Below are 21,133 nucleotides of genomic sequence, written 5' to 3'. Positions count from 1 at the left end.
TACTGTCATGGCCACCCCCTGTATACAGGTAGGTTATGGGGGTCTGTACTGTCCTGACCACCCCCTGTATACAGGTAGGTTATGGGGGTCTGTACTGTCCTGACCACCCCCTGTATACAGGTAGGTTATGGGGGTCTGTACTGTCCTGACCACCCCCTGTATACAGGTAGGTTATGGGGGTCTGTACTGTCCTGTCCTGACCACCCCCTGTATACAGGTAGGTTATGGGGGTCTGTACTGTCATGGCCACCCCCTGTATACAGGTAGGTTATGGGGGTCTGTACTGTCCTGACCACCCCCTGTATACAGGTAGGTTATGGGGGTCTGTACTGTCATGGCCACCCCCTGTATACAGGTAGGTTATGGGGGTCTGTACTGTCATGGCCACCCCCTGTATACAGGTAGGTTATGGGGGTCTGTACTGTCATGGCCACCCCCTGTATACAGGTAGGTTATGGGGGTCTGTACTGTCATGGCCGCGGTTTAATTCTCTCTTCTTTCAGGTTCATAAAGAGACGATAGACGCCGTCCCCAATGCCATCCCGGGGCGCACAGACATAGAGCTGGAGATCTATGGTATGGAGGGCATTCCGGAGAAGGACATGGAGGAACGCAGACGCATGCTGGAGCAGAAGACACAGGGTGAGTCCTGGGAATGTACGGTCTGCCCCCCCCCCCTTAGTGCGCTCAGTCAGGCCGGTATTGTGATCTGTCTTCTCCTTCACAGTGGATGGACAGAAGAAGAGGATGGATGACTCGGATTATGATGACGATGACGACTCCGGCCCTTCCTCCTCCTTTCCTCCACAGATGCAGCAACAGCAAGGCTATATGCAGGCCATGGCTCAGCCCGGCCTCCATGGTCTGACCGGTGCTCCAGGCATGCCTCCAGGTAATTAACCCCCCCCATGGCTCAGCCCGGCCTCCATGGTCTGACCGGTGCTCCAGGCATGCCTCCAGGTAATTAACCCCCCCCCATGGCTCAGCCCGGCCTCCATGGTCTGACCGGTGCTCCAGGCATGCCTCCAGGTAATTAACCCCCCCCCCCCCCATGGCTCAGCCCGGCCTCCATGGTCTGACCGGTGCTCCAGGCATGCCTCCAGGTAATTAACCCCCCCCCCCCCCCCCCATGGCTCAGCCCGGCCTCCATGGTCTGACCGGTGCTCCAGGCATGCCTCCAGGTAATTAACCCCCCCCATGGCTCAGCCCGGCCTCCATGGTCTGACCGGTGCTCCAGGCATGCCTCCAGGTTATTAACCCCCCCCCCCCCTCCCCCATGGCTCAGCCCGGCCTCCATGGTCTGACCGGTGCTCCAGGCATGCCTCCAGGTAATTAACCCCCCCCATGGCTCAGCCCGGCCTCCATGGTCTGACCGGTGCTCCAGGCATGCCTCCAGGTAATTAACCCCCCCCCCCCCCTCCCCCATGGCTCAGCCCGGCCTCCATGGTCTGACCGGTGCTCCAGGCATGCCTCCAGGTAATTAACCCCCCCCCCATGGCTCAGCCCGGCCTCCATGGTCTGACCGGTGCTCCAGGCATGCCCTCCAGGTAATTAACCCCCCCCCATGGCTCAGCCCGGCCTCCATGGTCTGACCGGTGCTCCAGGCATGCCTCCAGGTAATTAAAACCCCCCCCCCCCTCCCCCATGGCTCAGCCCGGCCTCCATGGTCTGACCGTGCTCCAGGCATGCCTCCAGGTAATTAAACCCCCCCCCCCTCCCCCATGGCTCAGCCCGGCCTCCATGGTCTGACCGGTGCTCCAGGCATGCCTCCAGGTAATTAACCCCCCCATGGCTCAGCCCGGCCTCCATGGTCTGACCGGTGCTCCAGGCATGCCTCCAGGTAATTAACCCCCCCCATGGCTCAGCCCGGCCTCCATGGTCTGACCGGTGCTCCAGGCATGCCTCCAGGTAATTACACCCCCCCCCTCCCTTCCCCCCCCCCCCTCCCCCCCCCTCCCCTCCCCTCCCCCATGGCTCAGCCTGGTCTCAATGGTCTGACCGGTGCTTCAGGCATGCTTCCATGTAATTTACCCCCCCCCCATATGGCTCAGCCCGGCCTCCATGGTCTGACCGGTGCTCCAAGCATGCCTCCAGGTAATTACAGCCCCCCCTCCCTCCCCCATGGCTCAGCCCGGCCTCCATGGTCTGACCGGTGCTCCAGGCATGCCTCCAGGTAATTACCTCCCCCCCCCCCCCCGGCTCAGCCCGGCCTCCATGGTCTGACCGGTGCTCCAAGCATGCCTCCAGGTAATTACAGCCCCCCCTCCCCATGGCTCAGCCCGGCCTCCATGGTCTGACCGGTGCTCCAGGCATGCCTCCAGGTAATTAACCCCCCCCACATGGCTCAGCCCGGCCTCCATGGTCTGACCGGTGCTCCAGGCATGCCTCCAGGTAATTAACCCCCCCCACATGGCTCAGCCCGGCCTCCATGGTCTGACCGGTGCTCCAGGCATGCCTCCAGGTAATTACCCCCCCCCCCCCTCCCCCATGGCTCAGCCCGGCCTCCATGGTCTGACCGGTGCTCCAGCATGCCTCCAGGTAATTACACCCCCCCTCCCTTCCACCCCCCTCTCCCTCCCCCCCTCCCCTCCCTCTCCCCTCCCCCCCTCCCCTCCCCCATGGCTCAGCCCGGCCTCCATGGTCTGACCGGTGCTCCAGGCATGCCTCCAGGTAATTACCCCCTCCCCCCTCCTACCAGTGCTCTAGGCATGCCTCCAGGTAATTACCCCCCTCCCTCCCCCATGGCTCAGCCCGGCCTCCATGGTCTGACCGGTGCTCCAGGCATGCCTCCAGGTAATTACACCCCCCCCCGGCTCAGCCCGGCCTCCATGGTCTGACCGGTGCTCCAGGCATGCTTCCATGTAATTACCCCCCCCCCCCATATGGCTCAGCCCGGCCTCCATGGTCTGACCGGTGCTCCAAGCATGCCTCCAGGTAATTACACCCCCCCTCCCTCCCCCATGGCTCAGCCCCGCCTCCATGGTCTGACCGGTGCTCCAGGCATGCCTCCAGGTAATTACCTCCCCTCAGCCGGCCTCCATGGTCTGACCGGTGCTCCAGGCATGCTTCCATGTAATTACCCCCCCCCCCATATGGCTCAGCCCGGCCTCCATGGTCTGACCGGTGCTCCAAGCATGCCTCCAGGTAATTACACCCCCCCTCCCTCCCCCATGGCTCAGCCCCGCCTCCCATGGTCTGACCGGTGCTCCAGGCATGCCTCCAGGTAATTACCTCCCCTCAGCCCGGCCTCCATGGTCTGACCGGTGCTCCAGGCATGCCTCCAGGTAATTACAGCCCCCCCTCCCCCATGGCTCAGCCCGGCCTCCATGGTCTGACCGGTGCTCCAGGCATGCCTCCAGGTAATTACAGCCCCCCCTCCCCCATGGCTCAGCCCGGCCTCCATGTCTGACCGGTGCTCCAGGCATGCCTCCAGGTAATTACACCCCCCCCCCCTCCCCATGGCTCAGCCCGGCCTCCATGGTCTGACCGGTGCTCCAGGCATGCCTCCAGGTAATTACACCCCCCCCCCTCCCCCATGGCTCAGCCCGGCCTCCATGGTCTGACCGGTGCTCCAGGCATGCCTCCAGGTAAATGGGTGGGATGGGAAATGTGTATGTAGATGTGATCAGTGTCTGTCCTGTGTGATGGGTGTATGTGGGGTGGTGATTGTCCTCTCTGGGTGAGATGTCCGGGGTCTGTATACAGGAAATGTATTCCATTCACAGGAGTCATTTCTTCTTCCTATCATTGTCCTGACATGTCATTCCTTTTCATCTCCAGGAATACCGCCTCTGATGCCAACTGTGCCCCCCATTATGCCTGGAATCCCCCCAGGCATGCCAGGGATGCCCCATGGGTCAGTATGCCATTGTTGTTCTTCTATTCTATCCTCCGAGGTTTTTTGTCTTCTTTATAATCTACTCAGTTTCTTTACCTGAAAAACTGTAACCAACCCCCTGAAGCCAGGCTTCATCTTCTCTGTAGTGTGAAGGAGAAGGTGGCTCCTGGTGGTGAGGGGCTCAGGGTGGGTCGGTGAGGGGATCCTGGAACGAGGGTGACGTATTAATGGGTTTTTGTATACAACAGATGGAACAGCTAGTATAAGTACAACATGTGTCCGCCCCCAGAAATGGAGCCAGTGCTGACTTATATTACCTGTACTGGGCTCCCCACAGAATCTGCCATATGTCCTCTCATTGATGAGGTAATAGCTGGGCCAGCATAGCACTGCGGTGTTCAGTCTGGAGGAGGGGCAGACCAGAATCGCATTCAGTTTTACCCCACTTCACCTTTTTTCCAGCAGCAGCAGGCTCTCCAATGACCTTAAAACCCCCTCCTGCTCCCCTTCTCCCCACACCCGCTGTCACTATTTGAAAGCTGCTGTCATGCGGGGCTCCACCCACACAAGCCGAGACGAGTAGATGGATACCAAACATGCCAAATCTTACACTTGCATGCGCCTGTAAAATGGTGACAAATTTCAGTACCATATATATATGTGTGTGTGTGTAGTATGTATGTGTATATATCTGATGTTTGTCACCATTTTATAGGCAACGCTTCAAAAGCCCCCTATAGGTCATGTTTAGTGTTATGGAGGTCTGGTGTAGAATTATTATCACTCACTGTGCCAATATGTATTGTAATCAATGTTTTTATTCATCACAGGTGTAAGCCCCCCCTTCTCCCCACTAATCACAGGTGTAAGCCCCCCCTTCTCCCCACTAATCACAGGTGTAAGCCCCCCCCTTCTCCCCACTAATCACAGGTGTAAGCCCCCCTTCTCCCCACTAATCACAGGTGTAAGCCCCCCCTTCTCCCCACTAATCACAGGTGTAAGCCCCCCTTCTCCCCACTAATCACAGGTGTAAGCCCCCCTTCTCCCCACTAATCACAGGTGTAAGCCCCCCCTTCTCCCCACTAATCACAGGTGTAAGCCCCCCTTCTCCCCACTAATCACAGGTGTAAGCCCCCCCTTCTCCCCACTAATCACAGGTGTAAGCCCCCCTTCTCCCCACTAATCACAGGTGTAAGCCCCCCCTTCTCCCCACTAATCACAGGTGTAAGCCCCCCTTCTCCCCACTAATCACAGGTGTAAGCCCCCCTTCTCCCCACTAATCACAGGTGTAAGCCCCCCCTTCTCCCCACTAATCACAGGTGTAAGCCCCCCTTCTCCCCACTAATCACAGGTGTAAGCCCCCCTTCTCCCCACTAATCACAGGTGTAAGCCCCCCTTCTCCCCACTAATCACATGTGTAAGCCCCCCCTTCCCTCCCACTAATCACAGGTATAAGCCCCCCTTCCCTCCCACTAATCACAGGTATAAGCCCCCCTTCCCTCCCACTAATCACAGGTGTAAGCCCCCCTTCCCTCCCACTAATCACAGGTGTAAGCCCCCTTCCCTCCCACTAATCACAGGTGTAAGCCCCCCTTCCCTCCCACTAATCACAGGTGTAAGCCCCCCCTTCTCCCCACTAATCACAGGTGTAAGCCCCCCTTCCCTCCCACTAATCACAGGTGTAAGCCCCCCCTTCTCCCCACTAATCACAGGTGTAAGCCCCCCTTCCCTCCCACTAATCACAGGTGTAAGCCCCCCCTTCTCCACACTAATCACAGGTGTAAGCCCCCCTTCCCTCCCACTAATCACAGGTGTAAGCCCCCCCTTCTCCCCACTAATCACAGGTGTAAGCCCCCTTCTCCCCACTAATCACAGGTGTAAGCCCCCTTCTCCCTCCCACTAATCACAGGTGTAAGCCCCCCCCTCCCCTAATCACAGGTGTAAGCCCCCCCCCTCCCCTAATCACAGGTGTAAGCCCCCCCCTCCCCTAATCACAGGTGTAAGCCCCCCCTCCCCTAATCACAGGTGTAAGCCCCCCCCCTCCCCTAATCACAGGTGTAAGCCCCCCCCTCCCTTAATCACAGGTGTAAGCCCCCCTCCCCCCTAATCACAGGTGTAAGCCCCCCCCCTCCCCTAATCACAGGTGTAAGCCCCCCCCCTCCCTTAATCACAGGTGTAAGCCCCCCCTCCCCCCTAATCACAGGTGTAAGCCCCCCCCCCTCCCCTAATCACAGGTGTAAGCCCCCCTCCCCTAATCACAGGTGTAAGCCCCCCCTCCCCTAATCACAGGTGTAAGCCCCCCCTCCCCTAATCACAGGTGTAAGCCCCCCTCCCCTAATCACAGGTGTAAGCCCCCCTCCCCTAATCACAGGTGTAAGCCCCCCCCTCCCCTAATCACAGGTGTAAGCCCCCCCTCCCCTAATCACAGGTGTAAGCCCCCCTCCCCTAATCACAGGTGTAAGCCCCCCTCCCCTAATCACAGGTGTAAGCCCCCCTCCCCTAATCACAGGTGTAAGCCCCCCCCCTCCCCTAATCACAGGTGTAAGCCCCCCCTCCCCTAATCACAGGTGTAAGCCCCCCCTCCCCTAATCACAGGTGTAAGCCCTCCCCTAATCACAGGTGTAAGCCCCCCCCTAATCACAGGTGTAAGCCCCCCCCCTCCCCTAATCACAGGTGTAAGCCCCCCCCCCTCCCCTAATCACAGGTGTAAGCCCCCCCCCTCCCCTAATCACAGGTGTAAGCCCCCCCCCCTCCCCTAATCACAGGTGTAAGCCCCCCCCCCTCCCCTAATCACAGGTGTAAGCCCTCCCCTAATCACAGGTGTAAGCCCCCCCCTAATCACAGGTGTAAGCCCCCCCCTAATCACAGGTGTAAGCCCCCCCCCCCATCACAGGTGTAAGCCCCCCCCCCCATCACAGGTGTAAGCCCCCCCCCCAATCACAGGTGTAAGCCCCCCCCCCCCCCCAATCACAGGTGTAATGGTGGTAGGAAACGATACAGTAGTTGGGGGGGGGGGGGGGGGGGTTGTCTTAGGGGGTCCTGGCAGATCCTGTAACCCTCTTCTGTCTCCTGTCTTTGTTCAGGATGCTGCAAATGAGCGGTATGATGCACCCGGGCCCCGGAATCCCCCATATGATGGCCGGCTTACCTCCAGGTAGGTGATCTCTTCCTCTGCTTTCGGTCTCCAATCCTCGGGGGTCGGTGTAACGATGGATTTGTCTTCTCTAGGTGTCCCTCCAATGGTAGGACCTCGTCCTGGAATACCGGCAACCACCCTGGCCCAGCAGGTCTCTGCACCGGGAGTCAGCAGAGTCCCCACCCCCAGCACCTCCTCCCCCGCTGTGCAGTCTGTGCCCAAACCGCTGTTCCCCAGCGCTGGACAGGTAAGACCCCCCTCCATCCTCCTGTGTGATAGACCTACTCTGACTGAATGGTGGGGTCTTCTCATCTGTAGTGCTAGAAATCAGGATGGCTGCTTCTGTGTGAGTGTGATGGTGTCAGAGCGGAGCCTGTCGCTTGTGTCAGCCTGTGATGGGGTCAGAGGAGCCTGTCGCTTGTGTCGGCCTACGATGGGGTCAGAGCGGAGCCTGTCGCTTGTGTCGGCCTGCGATGGGGTCAGAGCGGAGCCTGTCGCTTGTGTCGGCCTGCGATGGGGTCAGAGCGGAGCCTGTCGCTTGTGTCGGCCTGCGATGGGGTCAGAGCGGAGCCTGTCGCTTGTGTCGGCCTGCGATGGGGTCAGAGCGGAGCCTGTCGCTTGTGTCAGCCTGTGATGGGGTCAGAGGAACCTGTCGCTTGTGTCGGCCTGTGATGGGGTCAGAGGAGCCTGTCGCTTGTGTCAGCCTGTGATGGGGTCAGAGCGGAGCCCTGTCGCTTGTGTCAGCCTGCGATGGGGTCAGAGGAACCTGTCGCTTGTGTCAGCCTGTGATGAGGTCAGAGCGGAGCCTGTCGCTTGTGTCAGCCTGTGATGGGGTCAGAGCGGAACCTGTCGCTTGTGTCAGCCTGTGATGGGGTCAGAGGAACCTGTCGCTTGTGTCAGCCTGTGATGGGGTCAGAGGAACCTGTCGCTTGTGTCGGCCTACGATGGGGTCAGAGCGGAGCCTGTCGCTTGTGTCGGCCTGCGATGGGGTCAGAGCGGAGCCTGTCGCTTGTGTCGGCCTGCGATGGGGTCAGAGCGGAGCCTGTCGCTTGTGTCAGCCTGTGATGGGGTCAGAGGAACCTGTCGCTTGTGTCAGCCTGTGATGGGGTCAGAGCGGAGCCCTGTCGCTTGTGTCAGCCTGTGATGGGGTCAGAGGAGCCTGTCGCTTGTGTCAGCCTGTGATGGGGTCAGAGCGGAGCCTGTCGCTTGTGTCAGCCTGTGATGGGGTCAGAGCGGAGCCTGTCGCTTGTGTCAGCCTGTGATGGGGTCAGAGCGGAACCTGTCGCTTGTGTCAGCCTGTGATAGGGTCAGAGCGGAGCCTGTCGCTTGTGTCAGCCTGTGATGGGGTCAGAGGAGCCTGTCGCTTGTGTCAGTACCTTATTATAGGCTTACCTGTAGGTACAATTTAAAAGGAAGACTTTACTTCCTCTTTAATGACTCATCAGCTGTCAGCGGGTTTCCCCCACTGACAGCTGAAATGTAAACACAAGAATGCCGGCAATAGAAAATGCAGGAAAAACAGCACGGGGGGCCCCCCATACCAGGTTTTTAAGTGGTGTTCGTGGGGAGGAATAGTGCCCCAAGGACCAGATAAAGGCAAGCAAAGGGCCACATTTGGTCCCTGGGTTGCAGCTTGGAGACCAGTCCTCAAGGAGCCCCAACATGTTCTGCTTTGTGGATTTCATGGTCGTGTATTTGCACATCCTAATCTGTGAGCTGTCCCCCGATATCCGGTGTCCTGTGCAGTTCTACAGTTTTGGGTGGATCTTATGTTTTCATGTCTTTGCTGGGAACGTCTCATTGGTTGGAAGTATCTGGGGCGGCTCCTGGCTTTGTCTAACACTTTTCCAGCCCAGGACATACTCACGACTCTCCATCCCCAGTCCAGGAGCCAGTCGAACTCCTTGGGGTTTGTGGGTGTAATGACCGTCCCAGATGTCCAGCATCATTCCAGACTGCTGAGACTTGGTAATCTGACAGGGTGGGCCAAGTCTCTGGACCCCTGTATTCACCTGACCCCCAAACTTATGCTTGCCTTGGTGGACCTTGAAATAGAATTCTTTCCCCACGGTGGTCTGGAAGGTTCTCATGACGGATGTCTGTTGGGCGGAGGAGTCTTCTACACTTTCCAGACCAGGGACTTGGTCACCTGATGATGCTGGTCTCCTGATATGTAGTTTGGAGCTCATAGTATTTGGTTATCTGTTCAATGCTCAACCTCAGCTGTGAGGTCATCTAATACGGGTTCAGTTTGAAAAGGCAATCCACCAACGGGGGGACCAGAGGTTCTGCAACTCAGAAAAGTGAACGGATTCTTCAGCAGAATGCTTCTTATCAGCGAGTACTGATACTTGTGCTTCAGTACTCAGATACCCCGCACCGCTCCTGTGTAACCCCGGGCTGAAGTCACTATGACAGGATTGTAGAAGTATGGATGGAGCCACTGGTTGGGGTCAGTATGAATGGGGGTGGTGTGTGTGGGCATCTGGATCTGTGGATTGTAGGAGTAGATAGTTTGGGTCAGTATGGTTGGTTGGGGGTGCACGTGGGTTATGTGAGGAGGCCTCTAGTGGGTTGTGTGAGGAGGCCTCTAGTGGGTTGTGTGAGGAGGCCTCTAGTGGGTTGTGTGAGGAGGCCTCTAGTGGGTTGTGTGAGGAGGCCTCTAGTGGGTTGTGTGAGGAGGCCTCTAGTGGGTTGTGTGAGGAGGCCTCTAGTGGGTTGTGTGAGAAGGCCTCTAGTGGGTTGTGTGAGAAGGCCTCTAGTGGGTTGTGTGAGAAGGCCTCTAGTGGGTTGTGTGAGAAGGCCTCTAGTGGGTTGTGTGAGAAGGCCTCTAGTGGGTTGTGTGAGAAGGCCTCTAGTGGGTTGTGTGAGAAGGCCTCTAGTGGGTTGTGTGAGAAGGCCTCTAGTGGGTTGTGTGAGAAGGCCTCTAGTGGGTTGTGTGAGAAGGCCTCTAGTGGGTTGTGTGAGAAGGCCTCTAGTGGGTTGTGTGAGAAGGCCTCTAGTGGGTTGTGTGAGAAGGCCTCTAGTGGGTTGTGTGAGAAGGCCTCTAGTGGGTTGTGTGAGAAGGCCTCTAGTGGGTTGTGTGAGAAGGCCTCTAGTGGGTTGTGTGAGAAGGCCTCTAGTGGGTTGTGTGAGAAGGCCTCTAGTGGGTTGTGTGAGAAGGCCTCTAGTGGGTTGTGTGAGAAGGCCTCTAGTGGGTTGTGTGAGAAGGCCTCTAGTGGGTTGTGTGAGAAGGCCTCTAGTGGGTTGTGTGAGAAGGCCTCTAGTGGGTTGTGTGAGAAGGCCTCTGGATCTGTGGATTGTAAGAGTAGATGGTTGGGGTCAGTATAGCTGGATGGGGGGGTGCACGTGCGTTGTGTGTAGGCCTCTAGTGCGTTGTGTGTAGGCCTCTAGTGCGTTGTGTGTAGGCCTCTAGTGCGTTGTGTGTAGGCCTCTAGTGCGTTGTGTGTAGGCCTCTAGTGCGTTGTGTGTAGGCCTCTAGTGCGTTGTGTGTAGGCCTCTAGTGCGTTGTGTGTAGGCCTCTAGTGCGTTGTGTGTAGGCCTCTAGTGCGTTGTGTGTAGGCCTCTAGTGCGTTGTGTGTAGGCCTCTGGATCTATGGATTGTAGGAGTAGATGGTTGGGGTCAGTATGGTTGGATGGGGGTGCACATGCGTTGTGTGAGAAGGCCTCTGGATCTATGGATTGTAGGAGTAGATGATGGGGGTGCACATGCGTTGTGTGAGAAGGCCTCTGGATCTATGGATTGTAGGAGTAGATGGTTGGGGTCAGTATGGTTGGATGGGGGTGCACATGCGTTGTGTGAGAAGGCCTCTGGATCTGTGGATTGTAGGAGTGGATGAGGTCAGTATGGTTGGAAGGGTGCACATGCGTTGTGTGAGAAGGCCTCTGGATCTGTGGATTGTAGGAGTGGATGAGGTCAGTATGGTTGGATGGGGGTGCACATGCGTTGTGTGAGAAGGCCTCTAGTGGGTTGTGGTCTCTTCACTGCTTCCTTTCTTTGCTGCAGATGGGATCACCCGTCACAAGCTCCACCACCTCGTCCTCCAATTCGGAGCCCCTCTCTGCACCTACTAAAGCCCTCTTTCCTAGTGCTGCACAAGTATGCAGGATATTGCAGTTATTAATGTTTGCTACTCAGGTTAACCCTTTAGTCTCGGTCTATTGTACATAACACAGAATAAAGGGTTAATGCATGCCATTAGCAGAGCATTGATTGGGCAGATAGTGGCTTATTGCATGAATGTTTGTCAGTAGATCCTTGCCCCAAAGTCTCCTTCATTTTGGCTTCTGCTGCTTTTCTAGTTTGGACAGCAGAAGGAATGGCGGAGGATTCTGCCTCTCGGGGGTGACTCTCAGTAATAACATTGATTGGGGTCAGGATGCAATTGTCACCTAATGGGCGGCGTGCCCCTGAACATGCTCCCCCTGGTGGGTACTCCAGTCTGGTGCCTTTCATGTGGGGATCCTATGCATGCTTTTGGCATCCCTACCTGTGACTCTGGGTTCGGATTGTAGAGCTCACTGCTGCGTGGTTTGGCTTTGCTTTGTGCTTCACCATAGACTTGCCTTATCATTTGTACTCGTAGTAACAGGACTTCTCTTTGCAGGCTCCTTCAGCGCTGTCAGGCCCGGTGGGAACAGACTTTAAACCCTTGAACAGCGCCCCAGTCACGACGTCTGAGCCGCCTAAACCAACCTTTCCTGCTTACACTCAGTCCACCATGTCCACCACTAGCACCACCAATAGTACTGCAGCCAAACCATCTCCTTCCATAACAAGTAAGCCTGCTACCCTGACTACTACTAGTGCCACTAGTAAGTTGATCCATCCCGATGAGGATATCTCTCTGGTAAGTCTGGGCTCTCCTCTCTCCCTTGTTTCTGCCATGACAGTACTGGTGTCCATGTATCCCCTATGTAGTCTTCTCTGTTTATCCTCCCCCCTCCCAGAGTCTTTATTATATGTTCCTTTGTTTTCTGTCCTCAGGAAGAGAAACGTGCCCAGCATATGAAATACCAGCGTAACCTTCCCCGGCCGGGCCAGGCACCCATGGGTGGCATGGGCAGTTCAGCTGTGGGACCACTAGGGGCTATGATGGCACCACAGCAAGGAATGCCACCCCAACAACCTGGCATGAGGCACCCCATGCCCCCTCATGGTGAGTACACACAACGTACAACCTATCCGTCACCTCACTATGGGGCGTGTTGGCAGTCAGCGCATACACTGCATAGATCGCATACATCGCATACACTGCATAGATCGCATACACCACCCAGCAGGCCATCTTTTTAGAACCAGCAGACTGGTTGCATTACATGGCATGGGTGGGACTGTGAAGGTCTTTTCTGGGAAGAATACTGAACAGGTCCTCACATCTGCAGCAGTAAACAGCCATAGAAATCCTCATTCCAGCAAATGGTGCCCCAGATAGGGCATGTTGGGTGGGCAGAGAGGACTATACACATGGACCTTCTATAATCTGTAAACTGACACACCTGGTGCCACGTTTGCACATTGCCTGCTAGATTCACGCTGACAGTTATGAAAATTTAGAGTGGTAAACAGAAGTGTCTTCCCATTGAGGGTGTCGCCATTATTGTGGCAGCGTTAGGCCTCCATCACTCCATGGTACACAGGCGTCTGTTTTTCTGCAAGGGCACAAAAAGCAATGGTTCTCTCTGTGCCCCGCCCACACCACAACGTGACTTTTTTTTTTCTGCGGAGGAATCTGCAACGTGTATGTAGTTTTCTGCAGGGGAAAAAACTGACATGAGCATTATTGGTGTGAACCGGACACATAACTGACACATGAATGATTTCTCTGGGAATGCAGACTCCATGCACACTTGGTAGCCGAATGGCACATTTTGGCCCATTCTGGACATGTCTTTGAATCCATTAACCCCTTCCTGCCGATGGTATGCAGATTTGCGACCTCACAGAGAAGTGCCCCTTTATCTGTGGGGCTGCATACCCATCTTTGTGCTCGGAGTGTGCCGCACAACCCACTCCCAGCACCAGAGACCGGGCTCACCAATGATTGAGACCCAGGACTCTCAGTTCTGGGTCACCTGATTGCTGTGATGGCTCCTGATTGGCTATCACAGTGATCAGTCACTGTGAAGCCCGCCCCTATGTCTACTTCCTCTTCTGAATGGAGAGGAAAGATACAGTACATTGCAGTAGCTGAAAATGTAAAAAAAATTAAACCATAGAAATAGCTATAGATGGTGTGTGTGTGTGGGGGGGGGGTGTTGGGACTTTTAATGAAGCACAATTAAGGGCCTCCATTCCTGGTTCAAGTAGACAAAAAGGAATTGTGGGACTTTAAATGAGGTTATTGAATTGTGAAGGTAAAATGGTTTGTGACATAGGTATGAAACAGGTAGAAAAGTAATTACATGTATATACATATACACACGGCATGAACATGATGAATAAATAGACACATACATAACGGCTTGACAGCGCATGATCGCAATGATCAAATATTGGTAAATGATATGGATACATGTATGTACACATGTCATTAGGACGGCATTTGGCAATATGATGAGAGATATAAAATCTTTGAACAGGATTAATTGTAATTATAGTACAGAGTATCTTCCTATTGGTAGGTATGTAGATACATCCTGAATGCCTGACGTGTTTCGTGTAAAAAACACTTCCTCAGAGGCGGATGCTACAAGGTATCTAAAAGGAACAGAGGATAATTTAGTGTGATATTAACCATAACAGGAAAAGGCAAATTGCCAATCCTGAGTACTTTCAAAAGAAAAAATCTAGATCAATGTTAGATCTAGGTCAGGTTAGGGGGTTAAAGTCGGGGTCAGTGTATTTTTGGTAGGATTTAAAAAAAATAAAATAAAAAAAGCATTAAAGAAATTGTAAAGTCTCATGGTTTGCATTCTATGCATTAGGTGAAAAACCTCCTGTAGTGCAGCGCCCTCGTTTTCTTTTTTTACCTGAACCTGATCGTTTCAGCAATGTGCACAAGCCCAGCAACTCCAGCTGCTGTCTGGGGTCCTCCATTGGATAGATTGAAAGCAGCAGGAGCCATTGGCTCCCGCTGCTGTCAGTCAAATCCAGTGACATGGGAGTGGGGCCGAGTCCTGCTGTCTGTGTCAATGGACGCAGCAGCAGGACTCGTGAGCACGTATCGGTGCCCCCAGGGAAAGCGGCTCTCTGAGGGGACACTTGATGAAGAGGAGCCAGGAGCACCTCTGGGGCACCCCAGAAGAGGAGGATTGGGGCCGTTCTGTGCAAAACCATTACAAAGAGGAGGTAAGTATAACATGTTTAAAAACAACCTTTACAACCACTTTAAATTGTGTGTTAGTGGTTGTAAAGCCTTACACACCCCTTTTACCTACAGATGATCCTACAATGAGGCTTACCTGTAGGTACCGTGAATATCTCCCAAACTTGCACCGTTTAGGAGATATTCACTATCCGCATGTGCCCACGTTATCGGCGCACTGAAGAAACCGCTCACTTGTGCCATTTCTTCAGCTGCTGTGCCGCTTCCGGCGGCTCCCGCGCACACTTGTGGGAGTGACGTCATCGTGGCTCTGGCCAATCACAGCACCGGAGCTCGAGATACCTGGAAATAACTGTGGGAGCGATGCCACAGTGGTGTGCCGGGACCGCTGCGGGGGCTGCAATCTAAGGCAAGTATTAATGAGCTAGTATGCCTCACCAACCACATTCTAGGCGGGCAGCCCTCCGACCTTCGCAGGTCGCCTTGTTTTATGGTATGAATCGCAGACGTCCCCTCTGTGTTTTGTAATGTGGTTGGTGATTAGGGCCGGGTGATGATAAAATATCTGGAAGTTTTTAACTTATTAAAAGCCCTATTTGCCCTGAAAAGTAAGCCGTTTCATTTATCCAGATACAAAGTAGTTGGGATGATATGTACAGATTTACTAACACAGGTGAAAATTGTGTTCAGGCATTAACATTTGTTTTACCCTCCGTCACTAAGTGTTTAATTGACGCGCCTGATCTTGGTGGTTGGGTGGGAGGGGAATTATGGAGTTCCTGGAGTTGTCCTGTCTACATCTTGTACTTCTCTCTCCTCCTCAGGTCAGTTTGGTGCCCCACACCAGAATATGCCCGGCTTCCACCCAGGAGCAATGCCACCGTTTGGACAAGGACCCCCCATGGTTCCCCCTTACCAGGGCGGCCCCCCTCGGCCTCTGATGGGAATGCGACCTCCTGTAATGTCACAAGGTGGCCGCTACTGACCGTGCTGCACTGTTAATAGGTTTGGAGATTAAAGCTTTCTTCTCACCTTGTGCTGTGTATATAGACGCGCTCCATCTCTCCCGCATACCAGGAACTGTCGGACATTGTTTTACGTTGGGGGAGGGGATTTTTTTTATTTCCGGGGAGGTTGGTGCAGGGACATGAGAGCGGACATTTTCATGGTCTTACAATTTATACTGTATGGCTTCTTTTTCATCTAGGTTTTTAGAAGTGGCGTGTAGTAAATATGGTTCATTTGTGAAGGCGCCATATACCAGGCAAAAGGCAAGTCCTGTCACATTACTTTGCTCTTTCTGAGGCCTTCACAGCTCTTCTGGGGCTGTTGGACTTCTGGTCCCCAACAGTTGTTGGTGAGGGCCCTAACTGTTGTATCTTCATGTCCTTGACTGACCTCTATGTACTGATAACTCTGTAATAAAATGGAAGAACACTTTGACTTTTCTGTTAATTGACAGCTGTGCAGCCGCTCTGAGGTTGGTAGAGATGCATGTCACCCGGCACACAGGACACGAGCTGGGACTTACTGCACAGGGGAGATCTATCAATCGCATCCTGTCCTAGAGGGGAGATCCGGTCATTTACATCCTGTCCTCCTAGAGGGGAGATCGGTAATTTACATCCTGTCCTAGAGGGGCGATCCTGTCATTTACATCCTGTCCTAGAGGGGAGATCCGGTCATTTACATCCTGTCCTAGAGGGGAGATCCGGTCATTTACATCCTGTCCTCCTAGAGGGGAGATCCGGTCGTTTACATCCTGTCCTCCTAGAGGGGAGATCCGGTCGTTTACATCCTGTCCTCCTAGAGGGGAGATCCGGTCATTTACATCCTGTCCTCCTAGAGGGGAGATCCGGTCATTTACATCCTGTCCTCCTAGAGGGGAGATCCGGTCATTTACATCCTGTCCTCCTAGAGGGGAGATCCGGTCATTTACATCCTGTCCTCCTAGAGGGGAGATCCGGTCATTTACATCCTGTCCTCCTAGAGGGGAGATCCGGTCATTTACATCCTGTCCTCCTAGAGGGGAGATCCGGTCATTTACATCCTGTCCTCCTAGAGGGGAGATCCGGTCATTTACATCCTGTCCTCCTAGAGGGGAGATCCGGTCATTTACATCCTGTCCTCCTAGAGGGGAGATCCGGTCATTTACATCCTGTCCTCCTAGAGGGGAGATCCGGTCATTTACATCCTGTCCTCCTAGAGGGGAGATCCGGTCATTTACATCCTGTCCTCCTAGAGGGGAGATCCGGTCATTTACATCCTGTCCTCCTAGAGGGGAGATCCGGTCATTTACATCCTGTCCTCCTAGAGGGGAGATCCGGTCATTTACATCCTGTCCTCCTAGAGGGGAGATCCGGTCATTTACATCCTGTCCTCCTAGAGGGGAGATCCGGTCATTTACATCCTGTCCTCCTAGAGGGGAGATCCGGTCATTTACATCCTGTCCTCCTAGAGGGGAGATCCGGTCATTACATCCTGTCCTAGATGGGAGATCCTATCCATTGTGTCCTAGAGCTGGAGATCAATTAACCACATTCTGTCCCAGAGGGGGAGCATTACATCCTGTCCTGGAGGGGGAGATCCTATCCATTACATCCTGTCCTCCTAGTGGGGGAAATCCTATCCATTACTTCCTGTCCTGGAGGGGGAGATCCTATCCATTACTTCCTGTCCTCCTGGAGGGGGAGATCCTGTCGTCCTAGTGGGGGAGATCCTATCCATTACTTCCTGTCTTGCAAAGGGTAGGCTAGAAGAGATCCTCATCTGCAGGTTCTAATGTTCTGGTGATTGATCAGTAGACTCTCCAGCCAGAAATCTTCATACTACATCAGAGGGAGGCAAGCGGCACTGCTGCTGAGTATTAAAGTAGTGGGAGTCTTGGGAAATGTGGGAAGCCTATCCCGTGTGTGAGGGGGACATCCTAATAAAGGGCAGAGAAGTTGATATATCTCCTCTGGTAAGCCAGCTGCATGATTTGTATAGACTTCTCCTGTAGTTGGGCCTGTACAGATCACTGCTGTGTGTATATCATACATTGACTGTACTGGGAAGATGAGTGACAGCAGAGTGGTGTCCAAGCTCCCCCTGGGGGTATCTGTACAGGTCTGCCTACTGGTGGTGAGTCGGGGTAATGGCAGTCATTGTATAGAGGTGATTGGCTCATTCAGTAACTGACTAGTGACTCTGTACAGTTTGCATGTTTTTCACTTGCAGCTCTGTGAACGATCTTCTAAAATCGGCCTTTTTCTTCTCCCCATAGCACTGCCCTAGCACAGGCTGAGGCTGAGTCAGTGTTACCCTTTTCAGTCTGAGGCAAGTGGCATTTATTTTACCTGGGGGCCTTCACAGCTTTAGCTGTTGGATATATATGTCCCCAAACTTGCAGCAAGTTTGGTGAAGGCCCCTAATATTGTCTTATATAGGGATACGACTAGTGACCTGTGTATAGATGATTTGCTGCAATGGGCGGTCTTATGGAAAATGCAGTAGCCCATGTGCACCGGGTGTCAGTGCAGGGGCCGTGCTTCCATCAGTCACCGCTATGAGCTGCTGCACTTTACATATTATCCTCCACATCATCAGATATATACAGCTGAATTACCTTTTTTATAATTGGTTTTCCTGCCAAAGGTTCTAAATTTTTATTTAGCTGTTCTGTCATACTGCACAGCCAGAACCACGCTGCCAGCTCTCCATCTCCAGGCTGCTCATCAGATATCACCAGTGTCCAAGATAAGCCAGAGACTGATCTGGCTGTGCAGTGTGGCAGGTACATGAACAATGGATCCTTTGGAAGGTCAAACAGAACATAAATTGTGGGTATTTTGCCTGCAGTGTAATGGGCTTGTGCGTTGATGACCCAAGCACAAGTTCATGTTGGGGATGTTGATATACTGGTGTGGCCTATCGGTCCAATCCTCAGGTACTCAGACCATCTACTCCATGATGACTCCTTCAGATCACACGATGTAGTAGTATTGAACTCTCTTCAGCACCACAGGAACAATCGATGTGTAACTCATGTCTTGGTGAAGCATGCTTATGTGTCCGTTATTTGCCCATTCAATAAAGTTTTCTCTGACCAGGATAACCTTAGTGATCACTTTGTGTTCATAAAATGTTTCATCATTTCTTCTCAATAGCAGGGTTTGGCCACTCTTTGGTCTGCAGCAAGGCTGCCGTCTGTGCTGATTATATTTGTTACCAACTTTCCTGACCGACCCATCCTGTCTCCCACACCCCCCCAATCTACCAACGTGTCCTGTCACCCCCCCCAACCTCTTTACCCTACCGTCCTCTTTCCCCTCTCTGCCCTACCGACCCATCCTGTCTTTGCCCTATTGACCCGTCTTTTCCCCTCTGCGCCCTACTGACCCATCTTTTCCCCTCTGCGCCCTACTGACCCATCTTTTCCCCTCTGCGCCCTACTGACCCGTCTTCTCCCCTCTGCGCCCTACTGACCCCTCTTCTCCCCTCTGCGCCCTACTGACCCCTCTTCTCCCCTCTGCGCCCTACTGACCCGTCTTCTCCCCTCTGCGCCCTACTGACCCGTCTTCTCCCCTTCTGCGCCCTACTGACCCGTCTTCTCCCCTTCTGCGCCCTACTGACCCGTCTTCTCCCCTTCTGCGCCCTACTGACCCGTCTTCTCCCCTTCTGCGCCCTACTGACCCGTCTTCTCCCCTTCTGCGCCCTACTGACCCGTCTTCTCCCCTTCTGCGCCCTACTGACCCGTCTTCTCCCCTCTGTGCCCTACTGACCCGTCTTCTCCCCTCTGTGCCCTACTGACCCGTCTTCTCCCCTCTGTGCCCTACTGACCCGTCTTCTCCCCTCTGTGCCCTACTGACCCGTCTTCTCCCCTCTGTGCCCTACTGACCCGTCTTCTCCCCTCTGTGCCCTACTGACCCGTCTTCTCCCCTCTGTGCCCTACTGACCCGTCTTCTCCCCTCTGTGCCCTACTGACCCGTCTTCTCCCCTCTGTGCCCTACTGACCCGTCTTCTCCCCTCTGTGCCCTACTGACCCGTCTTCTCCCCTCTGTGCCCTACTGACCCGTCTTCTCCCCTCTGTGCCCTACTGACCCGTCTTCTCCCCTCTGTGCCCTACTGACCCGTCTTCTCCCCTCTGTGCCCTACTGACCCGTCTTCTCCCCTCTGTGCCCTACTGACCCGTCTTCTCCCCTCTGTGCCCTACTGACCCGTCTTCTCCCCTCTGTGCCCTACTGACCCGTCTTCTCCCCTCTGTGCCCTACTGACCCGTCTTCTCCCCTCTGTGCCCTACTGACCCGTCTTCTCCCCTCTGTGCCCTACTGACCCGTCTTCTCCCCTCTGTGCCCTACTGACCCGTCTTCTCCCCTCTGTGCCCTACTGACCCGTCTTCTCCCCTCTGTGCCCTACTGACCCGTCTTCTCCCCTCTGTGCCCTACTGACCCGTCTTCTCCCCTCTGTGCCCTACTGACCCGTCTTCTCCCCTCTGTGCCCTACTGACCCGTCTTCTCCCCTCTGTGCCCTACTGACCCGTCTTCTCAACTCTGTGCCCTACTGACCCGTCTTCTCAACTCTGTGCCCTACTGACCCGTCTTCTCAACTCTGTGCCCTACTGACCCGTCTTCTCAACTCTGTGCCCTACTGACCCGTCTTCTCAACTCTGTGCCCTACTGACCCGTCTTCTCAACTCTGTGCCCTACTGACCCGTCTTCTCAACTCTGTGCCCTACTGACCCGTCTTCTCAACTCTGTGCCCTACTGACCCGTCTTCTCAACTCTGTGCCCTACTGACCCGTCTTCTCAACTCTGTGCCCTACTGACCCGTCTTCTCAACTCTGTGCCCTACTGACCCGTCTTCTCAACTCTGTGCCCTACTGACCCGTCTTCTCAACTCTGTGCCCTACTGACCCGTCTTCTTCCCCTCTCTGTGCCCTACTGACCCGTCTTCTTCCCCTCTCTGTGCCCTACTGACCCGTCTTCTTCCCCTCTCTGTGCCCTACTGACCCGTCTTCTTCCCCTCTCTGTGCCCTACTGACCCGTCTTCTTCCCCTCTCTGTGCCCTACTGACCCGTCTTCTTCCCCTCTCTGTGCCCTACTGACCCGTCTTCTTCCCCTCTCTGTGCCCTACTGACCCGTCTTCTTCCCCTCTCTGTGCCCTACTGACCCGTCTTCTTCCCCTCTCTGTGCCCTACTGACCCGTCTTCTTCCCCTCTCTGTGCCCTACTGACCCGTCTTCTTCCCCTCTCTGTGCCCTACTGACCCGTCTTCTTCCCCTCTCTGTGCCCTACTGACCCGTCTTCTTCCCCTCTCTGTGCCCTACTGACCCGTCTTCTTCCCCTCTCTGTGCCCTACTGACCCGTCTTCTTCCCCTCTCTGTGCCCTACTGACCCGTCTTCTTCCCCTCTCTGTGCCCTACTGTCTCTTTTCTTTCCCCTCTCTGTGCCCTACTGTCTCTTTTCTTTCCCCTCTCTGTGCCCTACTGTCTCTTTTCTTTCCCCTCTCTGTGCCCTACTGTCTCTTTTCTTTCCCCTCTCTGTGCCCTACTGTCTCTTTTCTTTCCCCTCTCTGTGCCCTACTGTCTCTTTTCTTTCCCCTCTCTGTGCCCTACTGTCTCTTTTCTTTCCCCTCTCTGTGCCCTACTGTCTCTTTTCTTTCCCCTCTCTGTGCCCTACTGTCTCTTTTCTTTCCCCTCTCTGTGCCCTACTGTCTCGTCTCTTTCCCCTCTCTGTGCCCTACTGTCTCGTCTCTTTCCCCTCTGTGCCCTACTGTCTCGTCTCTTTCCCCTCTCTGTGCCCTACTGTCTCGTCTCTTTCCCCTCTCTGTGCCCTACTGTCTCGTCTCTTTCCCCTCTGTGCCCTACTGTCTCGTCTCTTTCCCCTCTCTGTGCCCTACTGTCTCGTCTCTT

The 21,133-nt window shown here is 54.5% G+C and overlaps 1 protein-coding gene across 1 annotated transcript in view; it reads left to right on the top strand.

Annotated features, from left to right (window-relative positions):
• Positions 1 to 18,338, top strand: part of ZNF207 (zinc finger protein 207) — a gene marked incomplete at its 5' end in the record, with an annotated part of 36,565 nt that extends 18,227 nt beyond the window's left edge. The window contains 9 exon segments of the mRNA XM_073607082.1: positions 504 to 642; positions 728 to 892; positions 3,781 to 3,856; positions 6,922 to 6,992; positions 7,067 to 7,221; positions 10,981 to 11,073; positions 11,582 to 11,824; positions 11,962 to 12,133; positions 15,067 to 18,338. Of these exon segments, the coding sequence (XP_073463183.1) occupies positions 504 to 642; positions 728 to 892; positions 3,781 to 3,856; positions 6,922 to 6,992; positions 7,067 to 7,221; positions 10,981 to 11,073; positions 11,582 to 11,824; positions 11,962 to 12,133; positions 15,067 to 15,227 (1,275 nt within the window).
• Between the last annotated feature and the right edge of the window lie 2,795 nt (positions 18,339 to 21,133).

Source organism: Aquarana catesbeiana, linkage group LG12 (genome assembly GCF_042186555.1).
Source record: "Aquarana catesbeiana isolate 2022-GZ linkage group LG12, ASM4218655v1, whole genome shotgun sequence".
In the NCBI taxonomy this organism is placed as follows: Eukaryota; Metazoa; Chordata; class Amphibia; order Anura; family Ranidae; genus Aquarana; species Aquarana catesbeiana.
The sequence above is the reverse complement of the archived record's forward strand: the minus strand, read 5'-3'. Positions and strand labels throughout refer to the sequence as shown.